Source organism: Adiantum capillus-veneris, chromosome 23 (genome assembly GCF_014529385.1).
Source record: "Adiantum capillus-veneris isolate H3 chromosome 23, ASM1452938v2, whole genome shotgun sequence".
NCBI classification, from domain to species: domain Eukaryota; kingdom Viridiplantae; phylum Streptophyta; class Polypodiopsida; order Polypodiales; family Pteridaceae; genus Adiantum; species Adiantum capillus-veneris.
Window position 1 is genome coordinate 130733777 of NC_140953.1, and position 26411 is coordinate 130760187.

The 26411-nt window shown below is 46.3% G+C and overlaps 1 protein-coding gene across 3 annotated transcripts in view; it reads left to right on the forward strand.

The window, feature by feature from the left end:
- The window catches only part of UPL7 (ubiquitin-protein ligase 7), a 106341-nt gene that overhangs the window by 22483 nt on the left and 57447 nt on the right, over nucleotides 1–26411 (forward strand). The window contains exons 7-12 of one of the 3 annotated variants that reach the window (XR_015185985.1): nucleotides 7823–8092; nucleotides 8330–8582; nucleotides 20430–20600; nucleotides 20694–20786; nucleotides 20876–20988; nucleotides 21070–21094. Coding sequence is in view for 1 of the 3 variants with exons in the window: in XM_086496945.1 (XP_086353071.1) it covers nucleotides 7823–8092; nucleotides 8330–8582; nucleotides 20430–20600; nucleotides 20694–20786; nucleotides 20881–20988; nucleotides 21070–21186 (1012 nt within the window). In the remaining 2 variants the exon portion in view is untranslated. Of the gene's footprint in view, nucleotides 1–7822; nucleotides 8093–8329; nucleotides 8583–20429; nucleotides 20601–20693; nucleotides 20787–20875; nucleotides 20989–21069; nucleotides 21187–26411 lie in introns of those variants that run through there. The other 2 variants (XM_086496945.1, XR_015185986.1) reach the window with 2 other exon arrangements.

Below are 26411 nucleotides of genomic sequence, written 5' to 3' on the forward strand. Positions count from 1 at the left end.
CACATCGACATGGTGCTAGTACAGTGGATTATGTTATGGCCCAGCCAGGTCTCATTCCATTCTTTCAAGATTTCATGGTGGGCACTAGGCCAGTTGGAGTTGCAGTTGATCATGCTATCTTGTCTTTCACTCTTACGTTTCAGTTCAGCACAGCTCCATTGGGAGAGGCTCCCACGCACACTCGGTATACCTTCATGAGGGAGACGGATTCTGTGTATATGGATGAGATATACAGGCAGCTATGCACTCAAGAGCCGGGACGACCACTAGATGAACTAACTCAAATATTGACAGAGACGCTTCATGATGCAGCATCAGAGGCATATCCCCACAACCAGCCTACACGGAGACGATCTAGGAGCATGCCCTAGAACATTTGGTATGATGAGGAGTGTAGAGAGAGGAGGATCAAATTACAGAGGGAAGTGCTCATGGGTATTACCACACACAAAGTCACGGATTATCTTTCGCCGCCTAGTGCGACGAAAGAAAAGGGCTTATCTATCTCAGCTAGAGCGGGATCTGTATCAGCTATTTATGAGTCAAGACTCAGGCGAAGCATGGAGGCTATTCCACGAGCATTCACCACCACCAGCGATCACCTCCACAGAGACATGGGGAGAATATGCGACATCTCTCTACACAGCATCAGGGCAACCACCTTTGCTGGACCCACTAGAGACATGCCGTGAGACATGTACTTTCTTTACTGCCGAGAGGGTAAAGAAATCCATTGACAGGATGAAGACAAGGAGAGCACATGATCATGATGGTCTGGTAGCAGAGCACTTCATCCATGCTAGAGATATGCTTGTAGAGCTTCTTGCTATGATGTTTAATCGAGTCATGTATGAAGGCTTTCCTGAGACTTGGAGTATGTCTAGGATTGTGCCTATTTTCAAGTCAAGAGATCCCATGATTCCGAGAAATTATCGCACCATCATGGTTGGTCACACATTGGCTAGGTTGTATGCATCCGTTCTTGAGCAGGAGCTGAGTAGATGCGCAGAGCGAGAAGGCAAACGAGCATCAGGGCAAGCAGGATTCAGAAGAGGTTTCTCCACTCTTGACCAAATTCTGACACTCAAAGCTATTATTGAGGAGGGTAGACAGGCAAGAGGATGTATTGTAGCTTTGTGGATTTCCGCAAAGCTTTTGACATAGTGCCGAGAGCCAGACTTATACGCAGAGTACAGGACATGGGTGTGCCTATAGAGTTGATATGGGGTATTCTGGCTTTATACTGGATAGTGATGGGGCGGGTACGCACTACTGAGGGAATGTCTGACATGGTCCACTCCACTATTGGAGTGAAGCAGGGATGCCCCCTATCTCCGACTCTTTTTTGGATGTACGTAGATGAGTTTTCAGACTATGTAGAACGTCAGGGAGACAGAGGGGCGTAGCTAGCAGGAACATGGATTCCGTTGTTACTATATGCTGATGATATTGTGTTGATTTCTGAATCTCCAAAGGGGATGCAACGTCATTTAGATGCTTCGCATACATTTGCTAGCGACAGTGGATTGTCTATCAACCTTGGGAAAACCAAGGTTATGGTGTTCAACACCACACCACAGTGGGTGAGGATGTCAGCACCCACATTTACGTATGGCCAGGAGAATGTGGAGTACACAGATGCATATACTTACCTTGGGGTAGTTTTTGGTGGACCGGTGTTTTCAATTAGGAGAGCATCAGAAACTAGACTGACGAGAGCATATGCAGCCTTGGGAGGACTGGAGAGGATGTGTTCGTAGGTTCAGTTCCAGGAACCGCGAACAAAGCTGTGGCTTTTTGACACTCTAGTGACTTCAGCTATGCTGTACGCAGTTTAGGCATGGGGACCCTCAGTAGACCATCATGGGAGATCTGGCAACACAGATGGATGGAGATATATGGAGAGGTGTTTGGTCTCTATGATCGCTCGGATGATTCGAGCTAAGGCATCAGTGCTGCATGAGATTATCTGAGCCGAGCTAGCCGCCCCGCCCCTCCTGGTCAAGGCATTGATTAGATCAGTATCCTCTATACACAATTTATGGGACCTCCCTAGGGACAGATATGCTCGGCTTGCCTTGGAGTCATTCTGACAACTAGTGCTACAAGGCGATACAGCATGTTGGTATGGACAGATGACAGCATGGTTTCAGTCACATGGTTTCAGCATGGATAAATTGCCTCTGTTTCAATACTCCCTGGATGCACCCTCCTTGTCTCTCACACGGACAAAGATCACCAAACTCATACGCCAGGATCTGATTCAGCTAGATACTAGGAGCACATGGATACAGCCGACATAGGAGTTGGGCACGAAGATGGCCTTCTACAAAGAGCATATTCTCCAACTCACAGAGGACGGTTTTGTGACTAGGCCTGCAGACATGGATACGCACTTATCTCATGGGATACGATGCGCTATTGGGTAGATACGCACATCCTCACCTCAGCTCCAGATCGAGACTGGCCGATTTCGAGGGGTACCAGCAGGGGCGAGTATATGTCACCTATGTCACTTAGAGCCAGAGACAGAGCTGCAGCACACATGTCATTGCTTGGCGTACTATGAGATACGTGGCCGCTTCCACTGTTTAGAGAGGATTTCGGACCATTTTCTAGAATCATGAGATACGAGGATCAGAGATGTCTCGGATTGTTCTTGCTAGAGCTACGCAGACTTAGGGAGAGCTTGCTGAGGATATCAGGGGAGGGATAGTCTCAGAGACGAATCACATATTTCTTTACACCAGCCAGGGGAGAGCCAGAGGAGCAGTCATCACCAGTCATCACAGTAGATCTCAGAGCCCACCTACACTAGAGGTATGCTGATTGACCGAGCCATTGAGCTAGGCAAATCCAGACGCCCACGACCTTGAGGGGTCTCCCACCATCTACGAAGGCTGCAACAGAAGATACAGATCACTCTCGCTTGACATGCAAGACGCCCAACCAGAGTACTGACCATAGAGGATGTTGATGAGATTCGACAGCGACGTATGAGAGATTTCATTTGAACCCACCAAACAATCCCCCCCCCCCCTCCTATCCCGTTTCAATTCCGAATCAGCTTCAGGTTCATCCCCTAAGTGTTTTTAGTGTTAGTTAGTTTCTTTGTACTTTCCGTACTCAGACATGGTATCAGATTCACCAATTGTAACTTTTTGGTCTCATAGGTCATTTTGGCCTTTTGAAGACGTTAATATAACATTTCATTTCTCTTGTTTTTGCAAAAAAACGAGGCTTTACCTTCTTCATTACCTAATCTCTTCAAGAAAAAATCCCTTCATCTGTAAATCGGGAAATCACCAAAGACATAAAAACCATGATACAAGGATTAACAACATTGGCTACAAGGGGATAGACCTTAAAGGTGTAGGTGTACAAAAGATTGGATTGCAATACAGAACATGTGCCGTCATGCAACTTACGAAAAAGCTAAGTTTGAATCTGCTGCATGTGAAGCACGTTTTTGCCAAAGGGCTGCAAGGGGACAGGTGGACAGCCTCCATCTTCAAAGGCAGAACCCCACCAATGTGCTCAATATTATATATGCAACCGGTAAGTCACCTGACAAGGTGGTAGAAATACGGCAACAATACTGAACTGAAGAGAAATATCAAACTTGAACAAGGCACGATAGCGTCGCCTAGTGTGTTACTTTTGGTGGAGTGGTTCAGATGGGTCTACTGACACATGGCCACCACTTGATGGCACACAGTTATCTTGCCTAGAGAGGAGGGAGTCTTGGGGAATATTGATCCAGAGATGCAAAGCAAGGCATTGCTTGCGAAGCTCATAGTACGTGATTGTTCCAAAGCCTTCGAAGCAATTTTTAAACCATGCTTGTTACGTTTCTCTATCACCCTTTATGTGCTGCGTGTTGAGGATTTGGATGGATATGCGTCCTGCTTTCATTCGACACCTTCCGTGTCATTTGGAGGAACTTATTTGGAATGCATATGTGACAGATTCAAAGAGGCGACAACTAGGAGAGGACACACATTGATTGGGCTAGATGGAATGATGGTTTGGAAACCTCTTTACGTTGTTGGTCAGAGGCTTCATTTGTTGGTGCAGAGGTCATTGGTGCTACCTATAGGATCCGTAGAGGGGTTGTTGCGCGTATGTGAGAGATTGATGTGGCTATTTGTGCTGGCAGGCATGGCCTCAGTGGGGGATAAACTGGTTTACCCCCTTATCAGGGATGGTGGGCATTTTTTCACCATCACTCTCGACACCCAATTGTTGTGCAGCATGGGACACAGGTGTTTGACATTGCAGAGACTGGCCATCATGGCTATCACATCAGATTGGCTTTTTAAGGTGAGGTGTCTCTTGATCAACGCCTAGATGTTCGTTGGAAGCCTGTTTGAGTGGTGGGCTCGTTGGGGAGACACTCTTGTGTTGACCTTGTTTTCACAACAGAGGAGGCATGGCTTTGGAGGTTTTGGATTTGGCAGGGATGACCACTGGCTTAGTTGGACTGGATCTTGGTGAGTGGTAGTAGACTTCTTTAGAAACTGATGGGGTCCCTCTTTCCTTTTTTGAGTACATTGTATCCCTTGGGAGGAGATCATCTTGAGGACACAACACCCTCCTCACCGTCCATGTTAGTCAAAGGTATGGTGCGATCTGTGCATCTCTCTGGCCTTTCAGAGATAGTTTTGGTCATGCATTTGGAGTATCAGGGTCAGCCACTAGATATGCTATTTCATGTGGCTAATAGTGCATGCAGGATTGCCTGTTGGCATTAGGACTGAGACTATTGTTCATGATCTGACTTGTACTCTGCAGCATGAGTCCTTGAGGCACAATTTTTGGGTTTATCCGTATGCTCAGATGGTGCGGAGGGTGGTATGTTGTTTTCTGATCAGAGTGGGTGTTCATGATGGGTTTGTGAGGTGGCGACCAGTTGAACGGCGTTTGCTGTTTGTAGGGTCACACACTCTTTTTCAGGGCTCTCTGACAGATTTAGTCTTCATGCTTACATCAGTGGGGTATACTCTACAGATGGTTCTAGATATTGTCCATCAGTCGGACTTCTCTAAGAGGGATGTTGTTTTTACTACGATCGGTAGCATCACTTTATGGATCATGTGGAAGGCTGGACTCATAGTCTTCCCCGACATTGACCACTTTGACAGCTATTTGTACTAAGCTGCTAAATACGGTTTGCAGCCAGTGGGATACTTCAACAGTATCCTCCAGGGCAACGGAGAGGTGTAGATACTCTTTCCTCAAAACATGGGCGATTTCTTCACTCCTTTTGAGTCTAGACCATGAACACCTCACATGGCACTACGCACCCAATGGTTTATTTTGCATTCTTCATACTTGCCACCTTGATGTACACACAACACTGTACTCCCTGTCTTGTATATCCTCGGGTTGATAGGCCTTTGAGCATCACCAGTGTTCTATTTGTACACAGTATATAGCCCCTTGTGCCAAAAAAAAAAAACATTGAGTGGCGGAGTTCCATTTCTAGAAGCAGTGCCCCCTCAAGTAGGTGCCTCTTGGGGTATTCCTTTGTTCCATAGACCGAAGCTGAAGTACACATCCACAGATTCGCAGCCTCATGCTGTAATGGCACCCTAGTCTCTCTTTTATAGGCATGGGTCCGAAAGCATGAAAGTGACTTCAAAAATCCTGCTATTACTACAAGTGTCAAAAATATCAAAGTCAACAACTTTTTGGAAAAAAAATGGTGCCCCAAAAAGCTCTTGAAAGGCCAAATGTCGCCAAAAGCCCTAAAGGTAGACCAAAGCTTCATGCCAGCCATCTGTATAGTTTGCCATGCTAGCACCTTGCCACGTCTGTGGTCCACAGAGGCCACACCATCGCCCATCTGTACAAGCATGCAATTTGCCTCGCGAAATCTTGAGCCTTTTCTGTATTTTTGCTTCTCAAGTTCTCTTCCAGTCCGGCTTGGCTCTTCCTCCTCTCTCCCGGTTTGGTGCTAGCATGCCACACTATCACTTTGTGACATATATACCCCCCCCCCCCCCGTTAGAGTTCAGGCATCTCTCTTGGTTCATCCAATCGGTCCCAGTTTCTCCCAGGGACAGGTGTTAGGGAGTGAGGCTGTTTTGTGGCTATGCGAGGCCAGTGTAAGGTAAGTCTCTCATCTCGGGTTGTGTCTAGCCATGTTTAGCTCAGGTTTTAGCTTGGTTTCATGGCCATGTAGGCTTCTATTCCCCCTAGACATGTCTCTCTGCTTTCCTAGGACCCTATGGGCCACTTCCTGTATTTTTCCCCCCTATTTATGGGATATTTACCACTGTAACATGGAATGGGCGGAACGGCTGCTTTCCGTATCAAAACGGCGTTCCAGCCGGCCGAATCTGGCAAAACGGGGTCGGGAACTGATATGTGCTCCAGATGCGGCACCTAACAGCGGAACGGGGGGAACAGGCTGGAACGGCCGGGGGGAACGACGGGTGGCAAATTTGAATTTTAAAAACGGGCGACAATTTTCAAATTTTGAAAACGGGCGGGCGCCAGACCTTTTGGGGGCTGTTCACATTTAAGCTTGCAAGACTCCTTGGGGGGGGGTTGTCTTTTTCTCTATAAGCTCACCCTCACCCCTCACACTTTCATATCCCTCACTCTCAAGCTTGAGCCTTGAAGCCACTCTCTCGCCCTCCCTCTCAAGCTTGAAGCGCCGAGCAGTAAGCCACTCTCACTCTCACCCTCTCTCTCAAGCTTGAAGCCACAAGTTCTCACGCTCCATCCCTCTCGCAAGCTCTCAAGCTTCATCCCTCTCACAAGCTCGCAAGCTACCTATTGACATGTCATTCTACAAAGATGACTTCCGTATGTTGGCACATGAAGTCCTCATCTGAAGGCCATGTATACCTCCCACATAGTACGAGGCTGGTGCTTGGACAGTTGGTTGTCCAACCAGAATCAAGTATGAGTGTGTGATTGATACATGTATATAATCACATGTAGGACAGGGAGGGGGACTAGGCATGGAGCTCAAACATAACGTACCTGTACAAGGGTTAAGCACAACATGATCAAGGCAGCCCTCATTAGCTCCATTCTACAGAAATTGGTGGGCTTAGTACTGTATATCTAGGAGCCCTCTGGACATATGGATGTGCAAGATCAGGGTGCTGCTGCCGTCTCTCCTGGAGGCGTTGCTCGCGTGTTGTCATCAGTTTTGGATCTCTTGCCAGGTATGTGTGAGGATCTATATCCGGCAGCCCTCGATCTCTTCCAGGCTCTCGTTTGCTCTGCCCTTCTAAGGGTAAGCCCTTGTTCCCTGACAACCCCTCTGGAAGGTGTTGTCTCAACTTACTGGAAGAACTCGGGGAGCTGTATCTGTCTGGGAATGGTCTCTCACAACCGTCCCGTAGAACACTTGATCTCCATGCTGCTGCTCTTTAAAGAGTTTAATTGTCTCTGGTTCTGAGACATCATGATTGGCTCAACTGAGGTATCTGCTCATCCAAACAGAGTGGAGTATCTGGCCTCACTCTCTACCTCCTCTACGTAATCTACACAATCTGGCCGCCTGTGGAATGCTTGCTGTCCAACCACCCTCATTCTGTAGTGGCGGGACAATACTAGGGATACAATAAGTGGCATATGGTTTTGTCTCAGACAATAGGGGATACAATGCACATCCATCCACCTCCCCCCCCCTTTCTTCCTCAAAAGTACAAACACCTCTGTTCTCCCCTTTTTCCCCCATTGTCTTGTTTTAATCTTCTGTTGGACATACTCAGCTGAAGTGTGCATGTTCATTGATGCATATGCATACTATATAATTTGAAGCTTGCCAGTTGAGAGTCTTCCTGTTTTCTTGCAACAGGGTACAAATTTTTCGTGAGTTTGTTCGATCTGATAAAATGGCCAGGAAAATGGTCATGGGACCAGGCCCTGCATCTATCACAGTGGCTGTAAGAAGAGATCATCTAGTTGAAGATGCTTTTGCACAATTAAATGTGTTGGGATCAAGTTTAAAATCTGGAATCAATGTCTCGTTTGTGAATGAGCTTGGTCTTTCAGAAGCTGGTCTGGATTATGGGGGCCTATTCAAAGAATTTTTAACAGATCTAGCAAAAGCAGCATTCGACCCAGGGTGAATCACCTGTTACCAATTCTGTAAACTTATGGTGGTTTTTGTCGTCTTCTCTTATTTGATGTTGTTTTCGTGGCAAATGTGGTGGTTTGCATCATATTCTCAGTGTAGTCTGCTAGATTTGCATAGAGTGGTGGCATGACCTTTTGGTCTTTTGTCCTTCAACATTTGAAATTCATGATTGAGGGCAAGATTTATGACTGCAGCTATTTTTGTGATTTGTTCTGTTTGCTGCAGATATGGCTTGTTTGCACAGAGAGAAACAGATGAGGGCCTCCTTTTTCCACATGCCGCAGCTGGAAAGCTGCAACATGGTCTGCAGATGCTTGAATTTTTGGGCCGCATAGTGGGAAAAGCCATCTATGAAGGCATACTATTAGATTTCTCATTTTCACACGTTTTTATTTGGAAATTGCTTGGTCGCTACGTTTTCTTTGATGAGCTTTCAGCGCTTGACCCAGAGCTCCATCAAAATCTAATGTATCTTAAGGTGAGGACCTCCTTTAATGCTTCTGATAAATTGAAGACATACTTTGTGTTTGTCTCTATTGTTGAACAGTAAAAGATCTACAAGGAAAATTTGTTGCTATGAGTAAAAAGAGCTCCTAGTTATTTGAAACCAAGACTAGCGATGAACTGTGAACTTGAAACACTTCACACTTAAACTCTAAGACGATACAGAAGAAGGGGAGTTTCCCTTCAAAGAGTGTTGGCACCTCAACTAGGCGCCCGTAGCGGTGTATATCGACGAATTGTCAGTCACAACTGTCCTATGTGATCCCTGTCACATGATCAGGTACAATGTGAGCGCTACCTCCAACATAAAAATGCTACGTTAGCCGTGTCCGTACGCTGTCATGTTAGCAGTCCGTTACACAGCTGCCACGTTCTTAGTCCAGAAACAGACCCACAAATCGTGGTGTGATTTTTTGGTGCTGCTCTTGGACTTGGCCTTTTAGGTTGGCATCTGGTTTGTTCTTCTGGCTATGTCAAAACGCAACTCACTTCATCTGTTATTTACAAATGCGCACCAAAAGAACATTAAAAATCATTACAACTGCGCCCTGAAAGAAATCTCTAGTGTAAAAAGTACTACATTAGTTTGACCGTATGCTGCCACATTAGCAGTCCGTACACAACTACCATGTGGTCAGTCCGTACATAGTCCCGCAAATCGTGGCGTGATTTTTGTTGCTTTCGGACTTGGTCATCTAGGGTCTCCTCCTGTCCATCAGGAGGAAGCTGTTACATTGGAGCTCCGCACGACTTTCTCTGGCAGGCAGAGTTATAGTGGCCAACCAGGTGTTGTTGGCTACTATGTGGTACATCACATCTTGTTGGATCTTTTCGAGTTCTTGCATCAGCCAGGTAGAGAGGCTGATCACGAAGTTCCTTTGGTTAGGGCGCGACACTTAGATTGCCCAGCAGATCGCTCTTCTTTGTTCTCAGGGGGGGTTAGGGATCATAGATGCAGCACATCAGAACAGAGCCCTTCTTGGGAAGTTTGTTGTCAGAGGATTGCTTCCAGGGGAGGAGCCTTGGAAGGAGTTTTTGCTTTAGCGGCTTAGTGCTAGAGTGCCTTAGGCTGGATGCCCTTGGAGACCTTCGACCAGATGGATTTCACAGAGATGCACAGAGTTGGCATGAGCAGGAGACTGGAGGACCGTTTTGCTGTGAGTCTGGTCCGCTCCTGGGAGCATTTGAGGAGAGGCCTGGAGCAGCACAAGCCTACTTGCACGGAGGAGCGTCTGCGACAGCCCCTTGTTTGGAAGGAACCCCATGGTTAGCACTCAGAGAGGCCACTTGGTTGGTAGTAGGCCTCATGTTTCTTGGGGTCCCATGGCAGAAGGTCCAGCATGCACCTTAGGTGACTTGTTACAATTCTCAGGCTTGTCAAAGGAGCTTCAGAGCATCCAGCTACAGGGCATGAGAGGGGTGCAGAGCATGTGTCAGGCCATCACAGAGGCAGTCCCAGCGTGAGGACATCACAGAGGCAGTCCCAACTGAGTGGCTCACACCTCTCGAGTCAACAACGCCTAGATAGATGGGGGCCTTCACGCGACTGGAGGTCCTCGTCGCAGTTCGGGCTTGTTCAGAGACTGTACCTGCCCTATTTTTCGAGCTACAGGGTGAGGGTAGTTTACACTGAGTTTCAGTTGAGGCCCCACAGGTTGTAGAGTGCTGCTTTTAGAGGATCCGAGTTGTGGGCACCCGTGGGAGAAATTGTGTCATAGATCCTGACCCAGTAGCTCTTGAGCCTAGCCACTGGAGGCTGTGGGCTTGGGAGAGCTGCCCACTGGCACAAGTGCAGTGGGATCCTGGAGAGTGGTTTTGGCGGGACTCTTTCGCCTCAGCCGACCATCCAGGTGTCCCTTTGTTTTAGTACACTGTTCTACTGGGACATCACATACTGGCAGCACGGAAAGAGGCTCGTCCTGCTGTAGCACCTCAGTGACACGAGGAGGGTCTCACAGCAGAGTTCTTGTCAGATTTTTGGGTGAGGTTATGGGACGCCAGACAACCGCGGCGAGTCACTTTGTTTCAGTGGCTGGTTGCACATAGAGCTACAGCAGTGGGGAGCTGGCTTGTACGTAGTGGTCTCTCGGCAGCATGCGCAGCTTGTGGCCATCCTGTGGAGAGTTAGCGTCATTGTCTTTGGGAGTGTCCGATGGCACATCAGGTTTGGCTTCGTGTCCTTCGGCTGATGCCAGCTTTTTCCACAACACGACAGTACACTTGGGGGGAAGCTGCTTGGTCCACTCTCACGAGCCCGGCACTACAGTTTGAGCTATCCTCCACCAGCAAGATGATAGTGTTCCAGGGGGGTTGATCTACACTCCAGCCTGCTACAGAGCTTACTCCACAGGAGTGGTGCAGTGAGAGAGAGGAGTGTTGGGAGCTCATCTGTGGCCTGACACTCTTGGTTCATCTGGGGGGCCCACTGCTTTCGCATCTTCGAGACTCGTGTACCACCAGCAGAGAGAGTTCGAGATCTTTGGCTAGAGCTGATCCATACTCTCAGGGGACGGTTCGAGAGACTCCAAGGAAGCTCCGACCACATTCGGGAGCATAGAGAGGCTTTCCTACGACTCTAGCGCCCTGGGCCTTTCTTCACCATGGTCTAGGGTGGGCTCAAATGGCACTACCGTCCACCTTTGTGGCTTTTCCCTCCTCCCATCTCCTGATTTAGCCTCATTGGACATATGGTGTTTTTTCATTGGGAGAGTCTCCCCTTATGATTGCTGTAGACCTCTCTAGTAGAGGTGGTGGTTGTCACAAAGTGATGACGTGGCGGACAGCAGAAACCCTAATTTCTGCCAGAAACCCTAATTTCCGGAAATCGCAGAGGCTAAAAAAGAAAAAAATAATAAAATTTTTGAAATGATGAGCGACGCGAATTTTGCTTTTTTTTTATAAAAAAAGAGAAAAAGACTCTCTAAGAGAGAGAGAGAACTGATGCTTCTTATTTTAAAAGCTTTTGGGGCTCTGCTTTTGGGCATCCCTTGTAACCTTTAAATTAGTGGTGAGGGCCTCACTTCTCAGAGCATCTGGACGCAGAGTCTGAGAGTGAAACCCTAACCGCTCTCTTGTACTTTGATGATTGATTAATACAAAAAGAAATACCGAAAGGGGCGCCAGTCTTTGGGGCCAATATCTCTAGGCACGGAACTCCGTCGGGCCAGTCCAAATCTATTGTGATCTGTGAATTGTTTTGAAGTGGTTATTTGGTGCTGTCGCGGTTGATTCTTGACTTGGAGTGTCCAAGTCTGTTACAGTGGTATCAGAGCACAGCCGATTTCTCTTCTACGGGAAATCCGATCCCCGATTTTTTTTTTCCGCGGCACCTATGGCTTCAGGCAATGATCAGTCGACTCCCTCTGCATCTGGAGATGCGGGCTGGGATCACAACGAAGATTCAGATAGAGAGTATGGCCCGCCTCGGCCTACTCAGGCGGAGCAAAGAGAGATGGAGCGTAGTCAATTGATTGGCGATGCAACAAAGATGATGCTCAATTTTGCCAAGGATCCGAAGATGGAAAAATATATGAACCAGACCTCTTTAAGAGGTACAGACGGAGTGGCAGAGAACCACAACACCACTCCCGAAACCCGCTCTCAAGAAACCTTCTGCCTCCAAGAAATATACGGAGAAGGAACTGGAGAACGTGGTTGATGCACGGATTGCTCAGCTTTTCGACGTGCAAAGAAAGACAAAAAGCACGGCAAAAAGCAGAAGAAAGGTACTGACTTCCCGGGATATTTGGGTCATCAATCGACATTTGACAAGGCAAAGAAACTAAAGAAGCGCGTCAAGTTTGAAGGCCTACCCAGTTCTTCTTCTTCTTCTTCTTCTTACAGTTCTTCTAGCTCTTCAGACTCGAGCGAAGAAGACAGGAAAAGCAAAAAGCGAAGCCAGAAACAACGCTTCAGAAAGGGCAAGAAAAAGGCAAGGAAGTCTAAGTCTCGCCCAGTGAGTGACACTTCTACAGAGGACTCGTCTACGGACAGTTCAGACTCTGACAACGGAAACTTTTATGCGAACAAGAAGAATTTTTCTAAAGCCAACCAGTATGACTTTCTCGAAGATAAAAGCAAGAAAGTCCGAGAGTTTAAGGAAGGTGGCCACTCAATCAAGTTTGATACTTTTCAAGATACTCAGATGCTTCGAAGGCTTTGTCTTTTATACAGCAGATTGACATCGCTTTCGCGGGAGGACGCTATTCAGAGCACTCCAAGATTCGGAGAGCTGCCTCTTATTTGAAGGGGAATGCTCGCACTTGGTGGTCCACGCTTCTATTAAACAAGACTGCGCCAGTTACATGGATGAAATTCAAGAGGCTTTTTATTTCTTCTTGGTTGACTCAAGAGTTTGAGCGAGATATACGAGTTGCTTGGAACCATCTCCGGATGACCAAGAGCGATACAGTGAATTCTTACTGTGAAAGATTCTGGAACTCTTTTCTACCCGCCTCTTCATTCAAGAAGATCTCATTCAGAGAACAGATTGAGCGGTTTACATTGGGTCTACCTACAAAGATCCGAGATCACTGCTTGGAACAAAAGTCAGCTTCTATTCAGGAGTTGATGAGTCATGCGAAGTGGGGCTTTGCCATTCACTCTGGCAATCTGACCTACCCCACAAATGAGGCCATGACACAACGAGCCGAACAGACTTCTGGGAATGAAAGTAGAAAGAAAAAGAGCAACCCAGAGAAAAATGATGCACGACCTAAGGTTACTCCTGAGGAGAGAGCTCGCTTCATCAGAGAGGGGAAGTGCTTTGGATGCGGGGAACATGGACATATCTCCGCGAAGTTTCCTAAAAAGGCACAGAAAGAACAGAATGATAAAGACGACGACAGGTCTGAGAGTTCGAGAGCAGCTGAGGAATGTGGCAGAAAAGGTAGATAGAAAAGCAGAACTGGTACCACATGGCGCTAGACTTGCACCGAATCAAATGAATGAAAGTACAAACTTTGCCGCTTTTTGGGACAAAGTGAAGGATCAAGAAGCTCTTTTGAAGGAGCCAAGGCCAACTTCTTTTCACTTGAAATTGGCGGCTCGATTTGGAATTACGCCCAACAGACTGACGCCACAGGCGGAGGTAGTTCGACTGGCACCCGGAGGGGATGTTGCCATTACACCGAGCATTGGCAAACTTCGTTTGCAATGACAGGGGTGTTTAGGGCACGCGAGTGACGTTCTACTCAGGATCCCTTGGTACCACAAGAACTACGCCGTGGTTGACTACCGGGCCGAGAAAGCGACTTTGATAAATGAAGGCTTAGAGATTGTACCTGATGAACTTCAGTTTCTTACTCATTCTTTTGGAAGAGAACTGAACGATGGATAAAGGTTGAATATGTTTTGACCCGATCAAAAGAACGCCAAGATTTTTCTCCACACTCATGCCGATTGCTTTTCAGAGGGCCTGAAGATCAAACCATTGATCTGATACCTGGAAGCACGCCACCGAATCAGCCACCTTATCGTGTGAGCCGAGTACAGAATGAAAAGATTATGAACCTAGTGAAAGACCTCTTGGAAAAGGGTCTTGTCTAGCCTAGTACTTCACCGTATGGCTCTTTAGTGTTGTTGGTTTTGCAGAAAGACGGATCTTGGAGAATGTGCATCGATTATAGCGCTCTCAACAAAATCACCATCAAGAACAGATTTCCGATTCCTAGGATCGATGATATACTTGACAGGTTACATGGATCCTCGTGCTTTAGTAGGATTGACTTGAAGAGTGGATATCATTAGATCAGGATAGCGCCAAGAGATGTCTACAAGACAGCTTTTTGGACGACTTTTGGGTTATTTGAGTTTTTGGTGATGCCTTTTGGCTTAACCAATGCTCCTGCGACATTTAACCGGATGATGGACAGGATTTTTCGAGAGTACAGGCTATTTGTTGGCACTTTCTTTGACGACATCATTTTTTTCTCCAAGAATGAGGCAGAACACAGAGATCATCTGCTTCAAGTCTTTCAGGCATTACGAGATCACACGTTAGTGATTAATGCAAAGAAAAGTGAATTTTTCCTACCAGAGATACACTTTTTGGGACACATTGTGTCAGCAGCAGGAGTGCAAATGGACACGGCCAAGATAGAGACTATTCGTGATTGGCCCGATTTGAGGAATGTCCATGAAGTTAGAAGCTTCTTGGGACTGTGTTCGTAGTACAGGCGGTTCATACGAAAGTTTGCACAGGTTGCTTCCCCTTTGCATACCTTGACACAGAAAGGAGTACCTTTTTCGTGGGGACCCACAGAGGTGACTGCCTTTCGGACATTGAAAGAGAAATTGACTACGGGACTTATTTTGACTTTGCCGGACTTGCAGAAGTCATTTGAAGTATATTGTGATGCTTGTGGTCGTAGTCTGGGTGCGGTCTTGATGCAAGAAGGCCATGTCATAGCTTACGAGAGCCGTTTGTTCTCTAGGCCGGAGATGACAGCACAGATCTATGAGAAAGAGCTTTTGGCGGTTATCCACGCTCTTACTCAGTGGCGGCATTACCTACTCGGAGCGGATTTTACTGTCTTTATAGACCATCAGAGTTTGCGCTACTTCTTGTCACAGAAGCAGCTTTCGGAAAAGCAAATACCGTGGGCGAACATCTTGTCACAGTTCCACTTCCAGATTGTCCATGTGAGGGACAGAAGAATGTGGTGGCAGATACTTTGTCTCGGAAACCGTTGGTTCTAGCTATTTCCGCGATACATCATAGGAGCTTCGAGGATATGGTCGATCAGTATGCCACAGATACAGATTTTGCAGATATTTTCACACGGATACGGGATGGGGAGACAGTAGCTGGATACTCCCTTCGGGAAGGCTACTTGATGAAAAAGACTATGTTGTGCGTTACACAGCCGTTGAGGGAAAAGGTTATGACTGAATTCCACTGTCCACCTTTTACGGGTCACCGTGGCATTGCTACCACCATGAAGGGGGTAGAGAAATACTTCTTTGGGCCGAGACTCAAAAAGGATGTGGAAGAGTTTGTGCGCAGTTGCTTGGTATGCCAGAAGGTCAAGTGTAACCGGCCCGTAGGGCGGTAGGCGTTGGCTTTCACCCGAAATTCTTTACTTTAAACACACACACAGAGCACTATACAAAGAGAACCTGCGACGGGAGTTAACACTTGAATACACACACGGCTCGGAAGCTAGAATGCTCCGAGCAGACGCCGACAACTTGTAGGTCCCAAAATTGGCGCCCCTTTCGGTATTTCTTTATTCTTTAGGAGGGTAAATTACAAGGTAAGGTCCTGGGAATCCTTCACGTGTATCCACCTAGATACCATTTGATTTGGCCAAATTTCGGCAGCATAACAGCCCCAAAACTTGCGCGAAACCAATTCCCCTGCTGGAACTCGCTTGCACTGTCGTATACCCTCTGATTCCTGTCCAAAAACAGTAAATTCAGCACGCTGTATTTACTGGTTTTTGCCCTGTTTTCAGCCCCAAACAGTCCCCTAACTGTCCTTTGCCAGTGGGGCACGATTCCCAATGATCCCGGCGTCCGTATGGCTGAAAAACAGTGAATTTACAGCGCATACACAGCGCTGATTTTGCACCTGTACGGTGAGGTTATGACCCTCACCAGTGCCTGCTTTGGAGCAGCAGTTAGCTACCCCTGTTCCTGCTCAAGGAGGCTCTTGCCTCAGCACAAAAGCATGAACCCACACAACTGTACATCAGTCAAATGAGTAGCCCTCTTGTGGGGCATCACATAACTGCACGTAGGGGAGAAAGAGAGCAGTATGTAGCGTGCGGGGCATCACTCCCGTCACCATACTGTGCATAGAGGGCAAGGTAAGCATTCCATAGCTTCTGTACCTGTTGCAATCCGCCTGTGGCTGAAAATGGCGCCCCCTTTGATGATATGCAGCTCGTTTTTGCCTCCCAGAGTGGCAGAATCGCTCACAAGCTGACACGTCGCCCAGTTTCCGAGTTTGGGCTTTCCCTGCTAAAAATATCTCAACTGGTGCGTCAGTTGACTTCGCGGCAGAGTTGTAAAGTGTTCCCCTAGTCATACCGAAGGTAATGACGCGAACACATTTCGTGGCCCAAAATAGCAGTTCCCTAAATTTTAGGAGATGCTTCCGTTGGGCTCCCACTGGTCTTCTGACCATCTATCCTCATTGGGACCGCATCCAAAAATGCAATGTGGCCCAACTGTCGGATACTTTTTGTTGGTAGTCCCACCTTGACTTTACGCCTTAATTGAGTTCACTTCCTAGTATCCACCAACTTGCTAAGTGCGACGGGGGGACCTATATGATCTTGCTCTGAGCCTAGACATCTTCTTACCATACGAATTCCAGTGCCGACCACTTCCCGTCTGCGGGTGAATCTACCGTTCACATTGGCCATACAATGTCCGACCGTTTGCTACTTCAAGAAGAGGGTCTTAAACAAATAAAATAAACCCCATTGGAAAGAAACCAACAACCAAGGTTAGCAGTTGCCACATCTCTGTGACATGGTTAATAACTGCCACGTCCTCGTGACATCAAGTTTGACAGGCATAAGGCACAGGGATTGTTACAGCCTTTACCCGTACCCACCCACCCCTGGGAAAGTATTGCAATGGATTTCATTTTTGATCTCCCAAGAACACAGAATGATCACAATGATTTTCCGATTACATGGCACGTCTGAGACGATTTTCTCCGACAGAGACCCCAGATTTATGAGTTTGTTTTGGAAGGCAATTTGGGAGAACATTGGCACGTAGTTGTAGTTCTCGTCATCATTCCACTTGAAGACTGACGGGCAATTTGAGATTGCCAATTCAGTGATTTTAGATTTATTGAAGTCTTGTATCTCAGATCAGAAGACTCAATGGGAAAAGAAGCTATCTTTGGTGGAATTTTCCTATAGTAACATGATACACTCTTCGACGGGGAAGACGCCATGTGAAGGTTCCATCCTTCCTGAGCATAAAAGATTAGATATTGGAAGCGGATGAATATTAGCGAGATTTGGATACGGCTTTTGCCAAGGTTCGTGAGACTTTGCAGGAGTCTCAAGAACGACAGAAAAAGGCAGCGGATCGCCATCGTCGCGACTTGAAACTGAAGGAGGATGATTGGGTGCTCTTACTTTTGAGAAGGCACGCCTACGAAAGAAAAAGGGAAAGGAGAGGCTTTTTCCAAAGCTTAGTATGCGATACTATGGACCTTTCCAAATCATTGACAAGATAAATGATGTCTCCTTCCGATTGAAACTGCCAGATACTTGGGAGGATTCATAATGCATTGCATGTGAGTCTCTTGAACCCTGTTAAGGGTGATGTGCCTGATGATGGGGAGCCTGATGAGCAACCCGAAGTGGAAGAAAACGAGGAGATCCTTGTTCCTGAACAGATCTTGGCACATGACGATACGAAGAAAGGTAAAGTCCGAAGGCGGTTCTTCGTTTAGTTCAAGAACTTTCCTACATTTGATGCGAAGTGGATGGAGGAGGAGGACCTAGCAGATACTCCTCGGATTGTGAAACTTTACCTCGATGTTTTGGTTTAGCATAGTCTACTCCAAACGGAACCCAGAAACTCAGCTTGGCCGAAGATCTGGTGCAGTGGGATGCACAAGAGGGGAGTTACTCCGCTCCTTTGTCAACAGATGCCTCGATTTTGATACTAAAGTCACTGATGTCTCTTTGAGCTTCAGGGATACTGAGAGCTGACAGTATTCTGCTGGATAATGGAATTCCTGATTATGATACTGATTTGTTCTTGACTTCTTGTGAGTGCAGGAACTGATGCCGAAATGACTGCAGCATTTTGGTCTGATTGATCTCGAATAGACATGGTTGCAATAGGGGTTAGTCAATCGGACATTGATGAGGTCTCGATTGGACCTAGTTGTGATTGCTAGCTACATTGCCGATAAATCATGGTCTAAGATCCGAATGAATGTTGAATGTCATGTGATGTCCTGTGATGTGACTGTCGATTTCGTACATGTGCTAGATGTGTGTTCCTAGTACGTAGGTACTAACAGTCAGTGTCTGCTAAGACGGTTTATGGCTTTTGTCGGTTTTGCAGGCGTAATCGCGGTCGATTACAATGCTTTCAAGAGGGGGGTATGTCACAAAGTGATGACATAGTGGACAGCAGAAACCCTAATTTCTGCCAGAAACCCTATTTTCCAAAATCGCGGAGGCTTTAAAATAAAAAAATAAAAAATAAAAAAATTTGAAATGATGAGCGACGCGAATTTTGCTTTTTTTTATAAAAAAAAGAGAAAAAGACTCTCTAAGAGAGAGAGAGAACTGATGCTTTTTATTTTAAAAGCTTTTGGGGCTCTGCTTTTGGGCATCCCTTGTAACCTTTAAATTAGTGGTGAGGGCCTCACTTCTCAGAGCATCTGGACGCAGAGTCTGAGAGTGAAACCCTAACCGCTCTCTTGTACTTTGATGATTGATTAATACAAAAAGAAATACCGAAAGGGGCGCCAGTCTTTGGGGCCAATATCTCTAGGCACGGAATTCCGTCGGGCCAGTGCAAATCTATTGTGATCTGTGAATTGTTTTGAAGTGGTTATTTGGTGCTGTCGCGGTTGATTCTTGACTTGGAGTGTCCAAGTCTGTTACAGTTGTAGCCCTATGGGCAGTTTCATTAACTAATAGAAGGAACTTTTTCTCGAAAAAAAAAAACCTTTCTTAAGAGCAGGAACACAAAGATGACTCTGCCGATACATCAATCTGGAGATCCAACCTTCCCCAGCAACTACGTATTGTCATAATCAGCCATACAAAGGCCAAGCTATAGGCATCCAATCTTAAGCATCAAATACAGAGATGGGTCAAGAGGATGGAGATCCAATCTCATGAGGTGTCCTCCTTGCCTGACAAAGACAAGGGGAGGCAGATAGTGTTGGGCCTGTAGACCAAAGAGAGCAGTTTCCATCCAATGAGACGGTGTACATAATTGGATGCCAATGACTAGTGTAAAGGAGACCAGACAGGATTAGATGAAAGATATCAAGGAGTGTGATCAAAAGCTCTGATGTGTCCAAAATAATGTTTTGTTCTAGGCTAGGAGAGTTGTAACTCGTAAAAATCTGAGGCTCTCCCAGCACTAGCACACAGCACTCTCTCTCAAGCCTGCAAACTTCTCCTCTTGTGGAAAACGTACACCACACATGCATATACGGGACGAATCAATTCTTATGCGACTGAAATTACTGGTTTTATTGCAATTATTAGATGCTAGTTTCTCTCGCTTGTAATGTCAATGGGATACAAATTGAGCTTTTGTTTATCTAGTCCAGTGGTCGCTAAAAGTCCAATGTGGGTTAATCCTCTAGTCAATGACTATGCCCATGGGTCCACGTTCACCACCCCTCTAATCTGCGCTGTCTCCCACTGTCACTGAATATTGATAGCCCTAGTCCGGCCGTCTAGTCCACGGTATGTCTCCCACTGGATACTGATAGCAATGTTGCTGGGCTGCAGCTTATTGTATCTTGTGTGCATTGTTACGGTTCGATGGTTTGTCTATATTTGACTAACCTTTGTTTATGATTGGATCACGTGTTGGTGTTTTTCTATGACTTTGTGAATAGGAAACATTGGGTACATTCTTTCGTACTAGTACTTGCTGGTCATTTTTCTTGAGTTACTCAATAGGCAAAATCTTAGTCTTCTTGTTCGCCATGCCATCATTTGTATTGAACTGAGCATGAATTACGTAACTATGGGTAAGGCATGTGTGCATATATTAACCTTTTCATGTTTTTATCACTTTCAAGTTTTGCTTGAAGAATTTTTTGTTCACTTCATGCTTATATTATGTTATGTGTGCAAAATCCTAACAGCATTATGAGGGTGATGCCATGGATTTGGCTTTAGATTTTACAGTCACCGAAGAACTGTTTGGTAAGCGAAAAATTGTAGAATTAAAACCTGGAGGGGCTCAGATTCAGGTGACAAATGAGAATAAGCTACAGTATGTATATGCCATGGCAGATTACAAGCTTAACAAGCAGGTCAACAGCTCTTTGCTTATAATCTCTCTTATTTGCAAGTGTGGCAATAACAAAGGTGGCTCACAGTGTATTATTTTCTTGGTGAGCGTACAGATGCAACCCTTAATCAGTGCATTTTCGGGAGGACTTTCTGATATTATTTCCCCAGCTTGGCTTAGCTTATTTAATGCTCGAGAGCTTAATCAGGTAGATGCTACTTCTCCATAATCACAGGTTTTTCCTCGAAATGACAGGTGTTAGGATTTTATTTCTCATCTTTGATCTTTTTTGGCTAGCATAGCTAATATCAGGTGGAGAACATGATTTCGATGTCGATGACTTGAAGGCAAATACAAAATATACTGGTGGATTTACAGAAACTAGTCGAACCATTAAGCAATTTTGGGAGGTTAGAAAGTTATCTGTTCTGTCAGGGTCCGATCATAAGAAAAGGCTTGAAGTGTCCTTGGAATTTATTCTCTTTTTGTAGGTATTGAGAGAGTTTGAACCAGGGGAGCGGTGTGCATTACTAAAGTTTGTGACAAGTTGCTCTCGTGCACCATTATTGGGGTTCAAGCATCTTCAACCAGCATTCACTATTCATAAAGTACTTAATTTCTGGGCCTCAATGTCACCATTTTTTTTAATTTTTTGGTCTGCTTATCTATGAAGCAATTTTGGTGAAGTGCCTATGGGCGTGTAGAAAGGAAAGGGAAGAGTATATTAACATCTTTAAAAGGATAATGTGGCCTGTGAGACCAAAATGTTACATGCTATGGATTGACTCTGTCATCTGGGAGAAAGTGAAGACAGTCCTAAAGCTACAGGCTATTAGCTGTTAGTTCAACATACACAAGATGCCAATGGAAAGGTCTCTTTGAGTAGAAATCTCTCCGTTGGGAAGATATATGCTTGCATGATTGAGATGCCTTGGCATTTTCCTTTCTGTGGCATTCAAGAGAACCTCCTTCATGTCCTGCTGAACCTGGTAGCATACCACCTGTCACCTCCTCTATGGATAGAGATCAAATTCCTTAATTCCGTTGATGACACAGTATGAGGAGAGCCTCCACCTCTTGTATTTGATAGAGTGGTTTATGTTAGGAGATGTGATAGACTGTAGCCTTGTGTTATTCATTGTATATGACATATATTGGATAGTCCCTTTGATGTATTTTGTACTTTTATCTTGGGGTATGCCCCCTCAAGCGTTGAGAGAGAGAGAGAGAGAGAGACAGAGAAATGTTATGTTATATTAACGTCTTCAAAAGGCCAAAATGACCTATGAGACCAAAAAGTTAAAACTGGTGAATTTGATACCATGTCTGAGTACGGAAATTACAAAGTTACAAAGAACTAACACTAAAACACTAAGGAGAAAGGAAATAGGAGGGGGGGGGCAGGGGTTTGGTGGGTTCAGATCAAATCTCTCATCGGTCGCTGTCGGCCTCCTCCATGGTCAGTACTATGGTTGGACGTCTTGCATGTCGAGCTAAAGTGATCTGTATCTTCTGTTGCAGCCTTCGTCGGTAGTGGGAGATCCCCCGAGGACGTGGGCGTGTGGATCTGCCAAGCTCAGTGGCTCGGTCAAGCAGCGCACCTCTAGTATCAATAGGCTCTGAGATCTGCTGTAATGACTGCTCCGTTGGCTCTCCTTTGGCTGGTGTAAAGAAATCTGTGATTCGTCTCTGAGATTGTCTTTCCCCTGATGTCCTCAGCAAGCTCTCCCTAAGTCTGCGCAGCTCTCGCAGGAACAATCCGAGACATCTTTGATCCTTGTATCTCATGACTCTAGAAAAAGGTCCAAAACCTACTTTGAAGAGGTAGTGGAAGCGGCCGCGTATCTCATAGTACGCCGGGCAGTGACATTTGTAGTGCAACTCTGTCTTTGGCTCTAAGTTACATAGGTGACATATCCTGGCCCCTGCTGGCACCCCTTGAAAACGGCGAGTCTCGATCTGGAGCTGATGTGAGGATGTGCATATCTGCCCAATAACGCATCTTATCCCATGAGATAAGTGCGTATCCATGTATGTAGGCCTAGTCACAAAGCCATCTTTCATGAGTTGGAGAAGATGCTCTCTGTAGAAGGCCATCTTCGTGCCCAACTCTTGTGTCTGCTGTATCCATGTTTTCCTGGTATCTAGCTGAATCAGATCCTGGCGTGTGAGTCTGGTGATCTCTCTCCGTGTGAGAGACAGGGAGGGTGCATCCAGGGAGTATTGAAACGGAGGTAGTTTATCTATGTTTAGACCATGCGACTCAAACCATGCTGTCATCTGTCCATACCAACATGCCGTATCGCCTTGTAGAGCTAGTTGTCGAGATGACTCCAGGGCATGCCGAGCGTATCTGCCGCTTGGGAGATCCCATAGACCGTGCATAAAGGATACTGATCTAGTCAATGCCTCCACCACGGGGGGGTGGGGGGGTTTGAGCTCGGATAATCTCATGTGGCACTGAGGCCTTAGCCCGAATCATCCGAGCGATCATAGAGACCAGAGGCCTCTCCATACATCTCCATCCATCAATGTTGCCAGATCTCCCATGGTGGTCTACTGAGGGTCCCCATACCTGAACTCCATAGAGCATAGCTGGAGTCACTAGAGTGTCAAAAAGCCAGAGCTTTGTTCTCTCTCTCTCTCTCTCTCTCTCTCTCTCTCTCTCTCTCTCTCTCTCTCTCTCTCTCTCTCTCTCTCTCTCTCTCTCTCTAGGGTTGTACCCGCATTCATACGAAAGGCACCCTCATTGACAGGGCGATTGAGCTCGGGAGATCGAGACGACCACGACCGAGACACAGGAGCACACTACATCGACAGAGACTCCAACAGAGGATCAGAGGCATTCTAGCACGACACCCAGATTGTCATTGAGGGCCTATTCTACATTTTCAGATTTCAGATTTCACACTTCATTTTCAGTTTTCATTTTTACTTTCAGTACTTTTTGTACTTGTACTTCAGACATTGTATTAGATTCACCACTTTGTATCTGATGGTCTCATAGGTCATTCTGGCCTTTTGAAGACGTTAATATATCATTTCATTTCTCTCTCTCTCTCTCTCTCTCTCTCTCTCTCTCTCTCTCTCTCTAGCGTGAGGAGGGGAGCCACGTAGCACCAGCGGAGATTGCGGTAGAGGATCCACAGGATTCTAGCACGACACCCAGAGTGTCGATCAGGATAGGCTTCATTCTACTGCTATATTGTATCCCCACTGGTACCTTTGTGGCATGATACCATTGCTCAGCCTACCAGCCACCCATAGGAGTCGGTAGCACTCCTATCTCAGTTTTTAGTTTGTAGTTTTCTTTGTTTGTACCCAGACTTGGTACTAGACTCATTATTGTAATCAGTTGGTCTCATAGGTCATTTTGGCCTTTTGTAGACGTTAATATATCATTTCATTTCATGTCTCTCTCTCTCTCTCTCTCTCTCTCTCTCTCTCTCTCTCTCTCTCTCTCTCTCTCTCTCTTTGGATTCTGATGTATATGTATATGATGCCTCGACTGTCAGAGATCTCCATTGTATCAACTCACCCTTTGTATTAGCTTTCACCCCACCCCTACCCACTATTTTCTTTTTAGTTCTTTGTACTTTTTGTACCCGGACTTGGTATTAGATTCATCACATGTAATCGTTTGGTCTCATAGGTCATTTTGGCCTTTTGAAGACGTTAATATTACATTTCATTTCTCTCTCTCTCTCTCTCTCTCTCTCTCTCTCTCTCTCTCTCTCTCTCTCTCTCTCTCTCTCTCTCTCTCCCTCGCCCTTGCTCGCCCGCTCGTTGCCCCCTGCTCTGCCCCCCCCCCGGCTCGCTTTGCTCTCTCCCGCTGCCCCTGCGCCCCCGCTCTCTCTCTTTCTCTCTCTCCCGCTGCCCCTGCCCCCCCCCCCCCCCCCGTACACGCAAGCACCTCCCCTCGCGCTACTCACAATCGCGCTGCCCCTGCCCCCGTTCCCTGCTCCCTCATGCTCTACCTACAAACCCCCCAACCCAGCGCTAACCTAACGCGTAGAGAGAGAAAGAAGGGGGGGGGGGGAAGTAACGTAGAGAGAGAAAGAGGGGAAAAAAGTGGCGTAGAGAGAGAAAGTGTAACAAATTGTTGACGTGTCAAAGCCCTAAAGAAGGGGGCCAACTTGCAGATGTCGGCCGAGGGGCCTAAACCCTAAGAAGAACAAGTAACAGAAGAAGAAGTCCTACCAACTTATGGGGACCCCGTTCGATGGGGCCCCAAGTGACATAAAGGATTAAAATAAAGCAGGACTCTCTCACACACACACAAAAGGCAGATTTCTGAAAAATTGCACTAGCATGATGACGTGGCAGATTTCCAAAACTTGCACTGACATGATGACGTGGTAGGCTGTACGGATTTCCGCGTTTTGTGCTGGTTAATGACGTGGCAGTTGTACGGATTTCTGTAAATTACGCCGGCAGATTTTGGCATTGCTTTTTGGACCAGAAGCTTTTAAGTTTGAAGGTTTTTCATGTAAAACCGCTTTTGGGGCCTCGGGCCTTTAACTATGAGGTTAGGGCTCATTCTTTGGCATGCTTCCTGGAGAAGGTGCAAAGTCTGAAGTACCGGCTTGTACTGAGTTGATGCAATATAAACAAATACTGAAAGGGGCGCCAAGGTTTAGGGCCAATACTCTCTAGGTGGGAATTCCACCACTCCTTGTCGCATGTCGTCTCTCTTTTTCAGTTTAGTTGTTATTGAAGTGCTAAAAGTTTGTTTTGTCTGTTCTTTTCTATTGGCACGTGGTGCCCGTCTTGTGACAGTGGTATGAGTGCATCAGGCGTGTGCTTTTCTGAAAGCATACCGGTCCTACAAAAGAGCAGATAGAGCTATTGGAATTTTATTTGAGGTATCTTGGCGCTCCAACCCGGACTTATTAGCCACTCCCACCCTTACTTCATCACGCATCGGGCGCACTCCCTTGTTCACCGCTCATGTCTTACAGGGCATAAGCCATTAAGATCACTCGCAAGAGAAGGATTCAAGATTTGTTTCGAGCTGCTGTTTTTCTCAGAGATAGTGCCATGCAGACGTCTATAGCTACTAAGCCGCACACTTCCAAGGACTTGGCAAGCTTTCAAGTAATAAAAAAATTTGCCAGAAGTTATATGGTTTCTAACATCTTCCTTTGGAGTGCTACTTCTGGCAGAGTGGGGTATCCTGAAATGCTTGCCATGGAAACCCTAGCGAGCAGATGACCTTGGAGGTTCGGTGTGATTGCTATCTCTTGGGACTACCATTGCCGCCAAAGAAACACTGTTCCAGGATGGAAAGTCGGTCGACTTTTCGAGCTCGACTGATGTCGAGATTGCTTTTTAAGTTTGAAATCTGTTTGAGAACTTGTTTGATGTTCCTGTTTGAAATTTGTTTGAAATGGATGGTATCTGTTTTGAACCTGTCTTGGTGCCGATTTGAATTGTTTGACTGTGGGTTTAATATTGGTTTAATTGATTGGTGATTTTACTCCCTGGTGGAGAAGTGAGAAATAATGTCCTGGTATTGTTTGAACCTCGAAACGACGCAGGACAATGCTTGAGGAGCATTTCGTTGTATGTTTGAAAACCTCCGAACGACGTAGGCCGATGCTTGGGGAGCGTTTGGTTGTATGCTTGAACCTCCAAGCGACGCAGACTGCGGTTTGGGGAGCGTTGGGTTGTACAGTCCACTGAGCTCATGGCCCAGACCTTTTTAGGTTATTTGCGGGGGGGGGGGTGACGAGGTAGTCGTTGAGTAGCTTCATACTGCAGACCGTTTGTCTCGGGGGAGTGCTCAGCGGCGCTGTTTGTTGTGTCTTGTAACATGCATATATAAGCATTT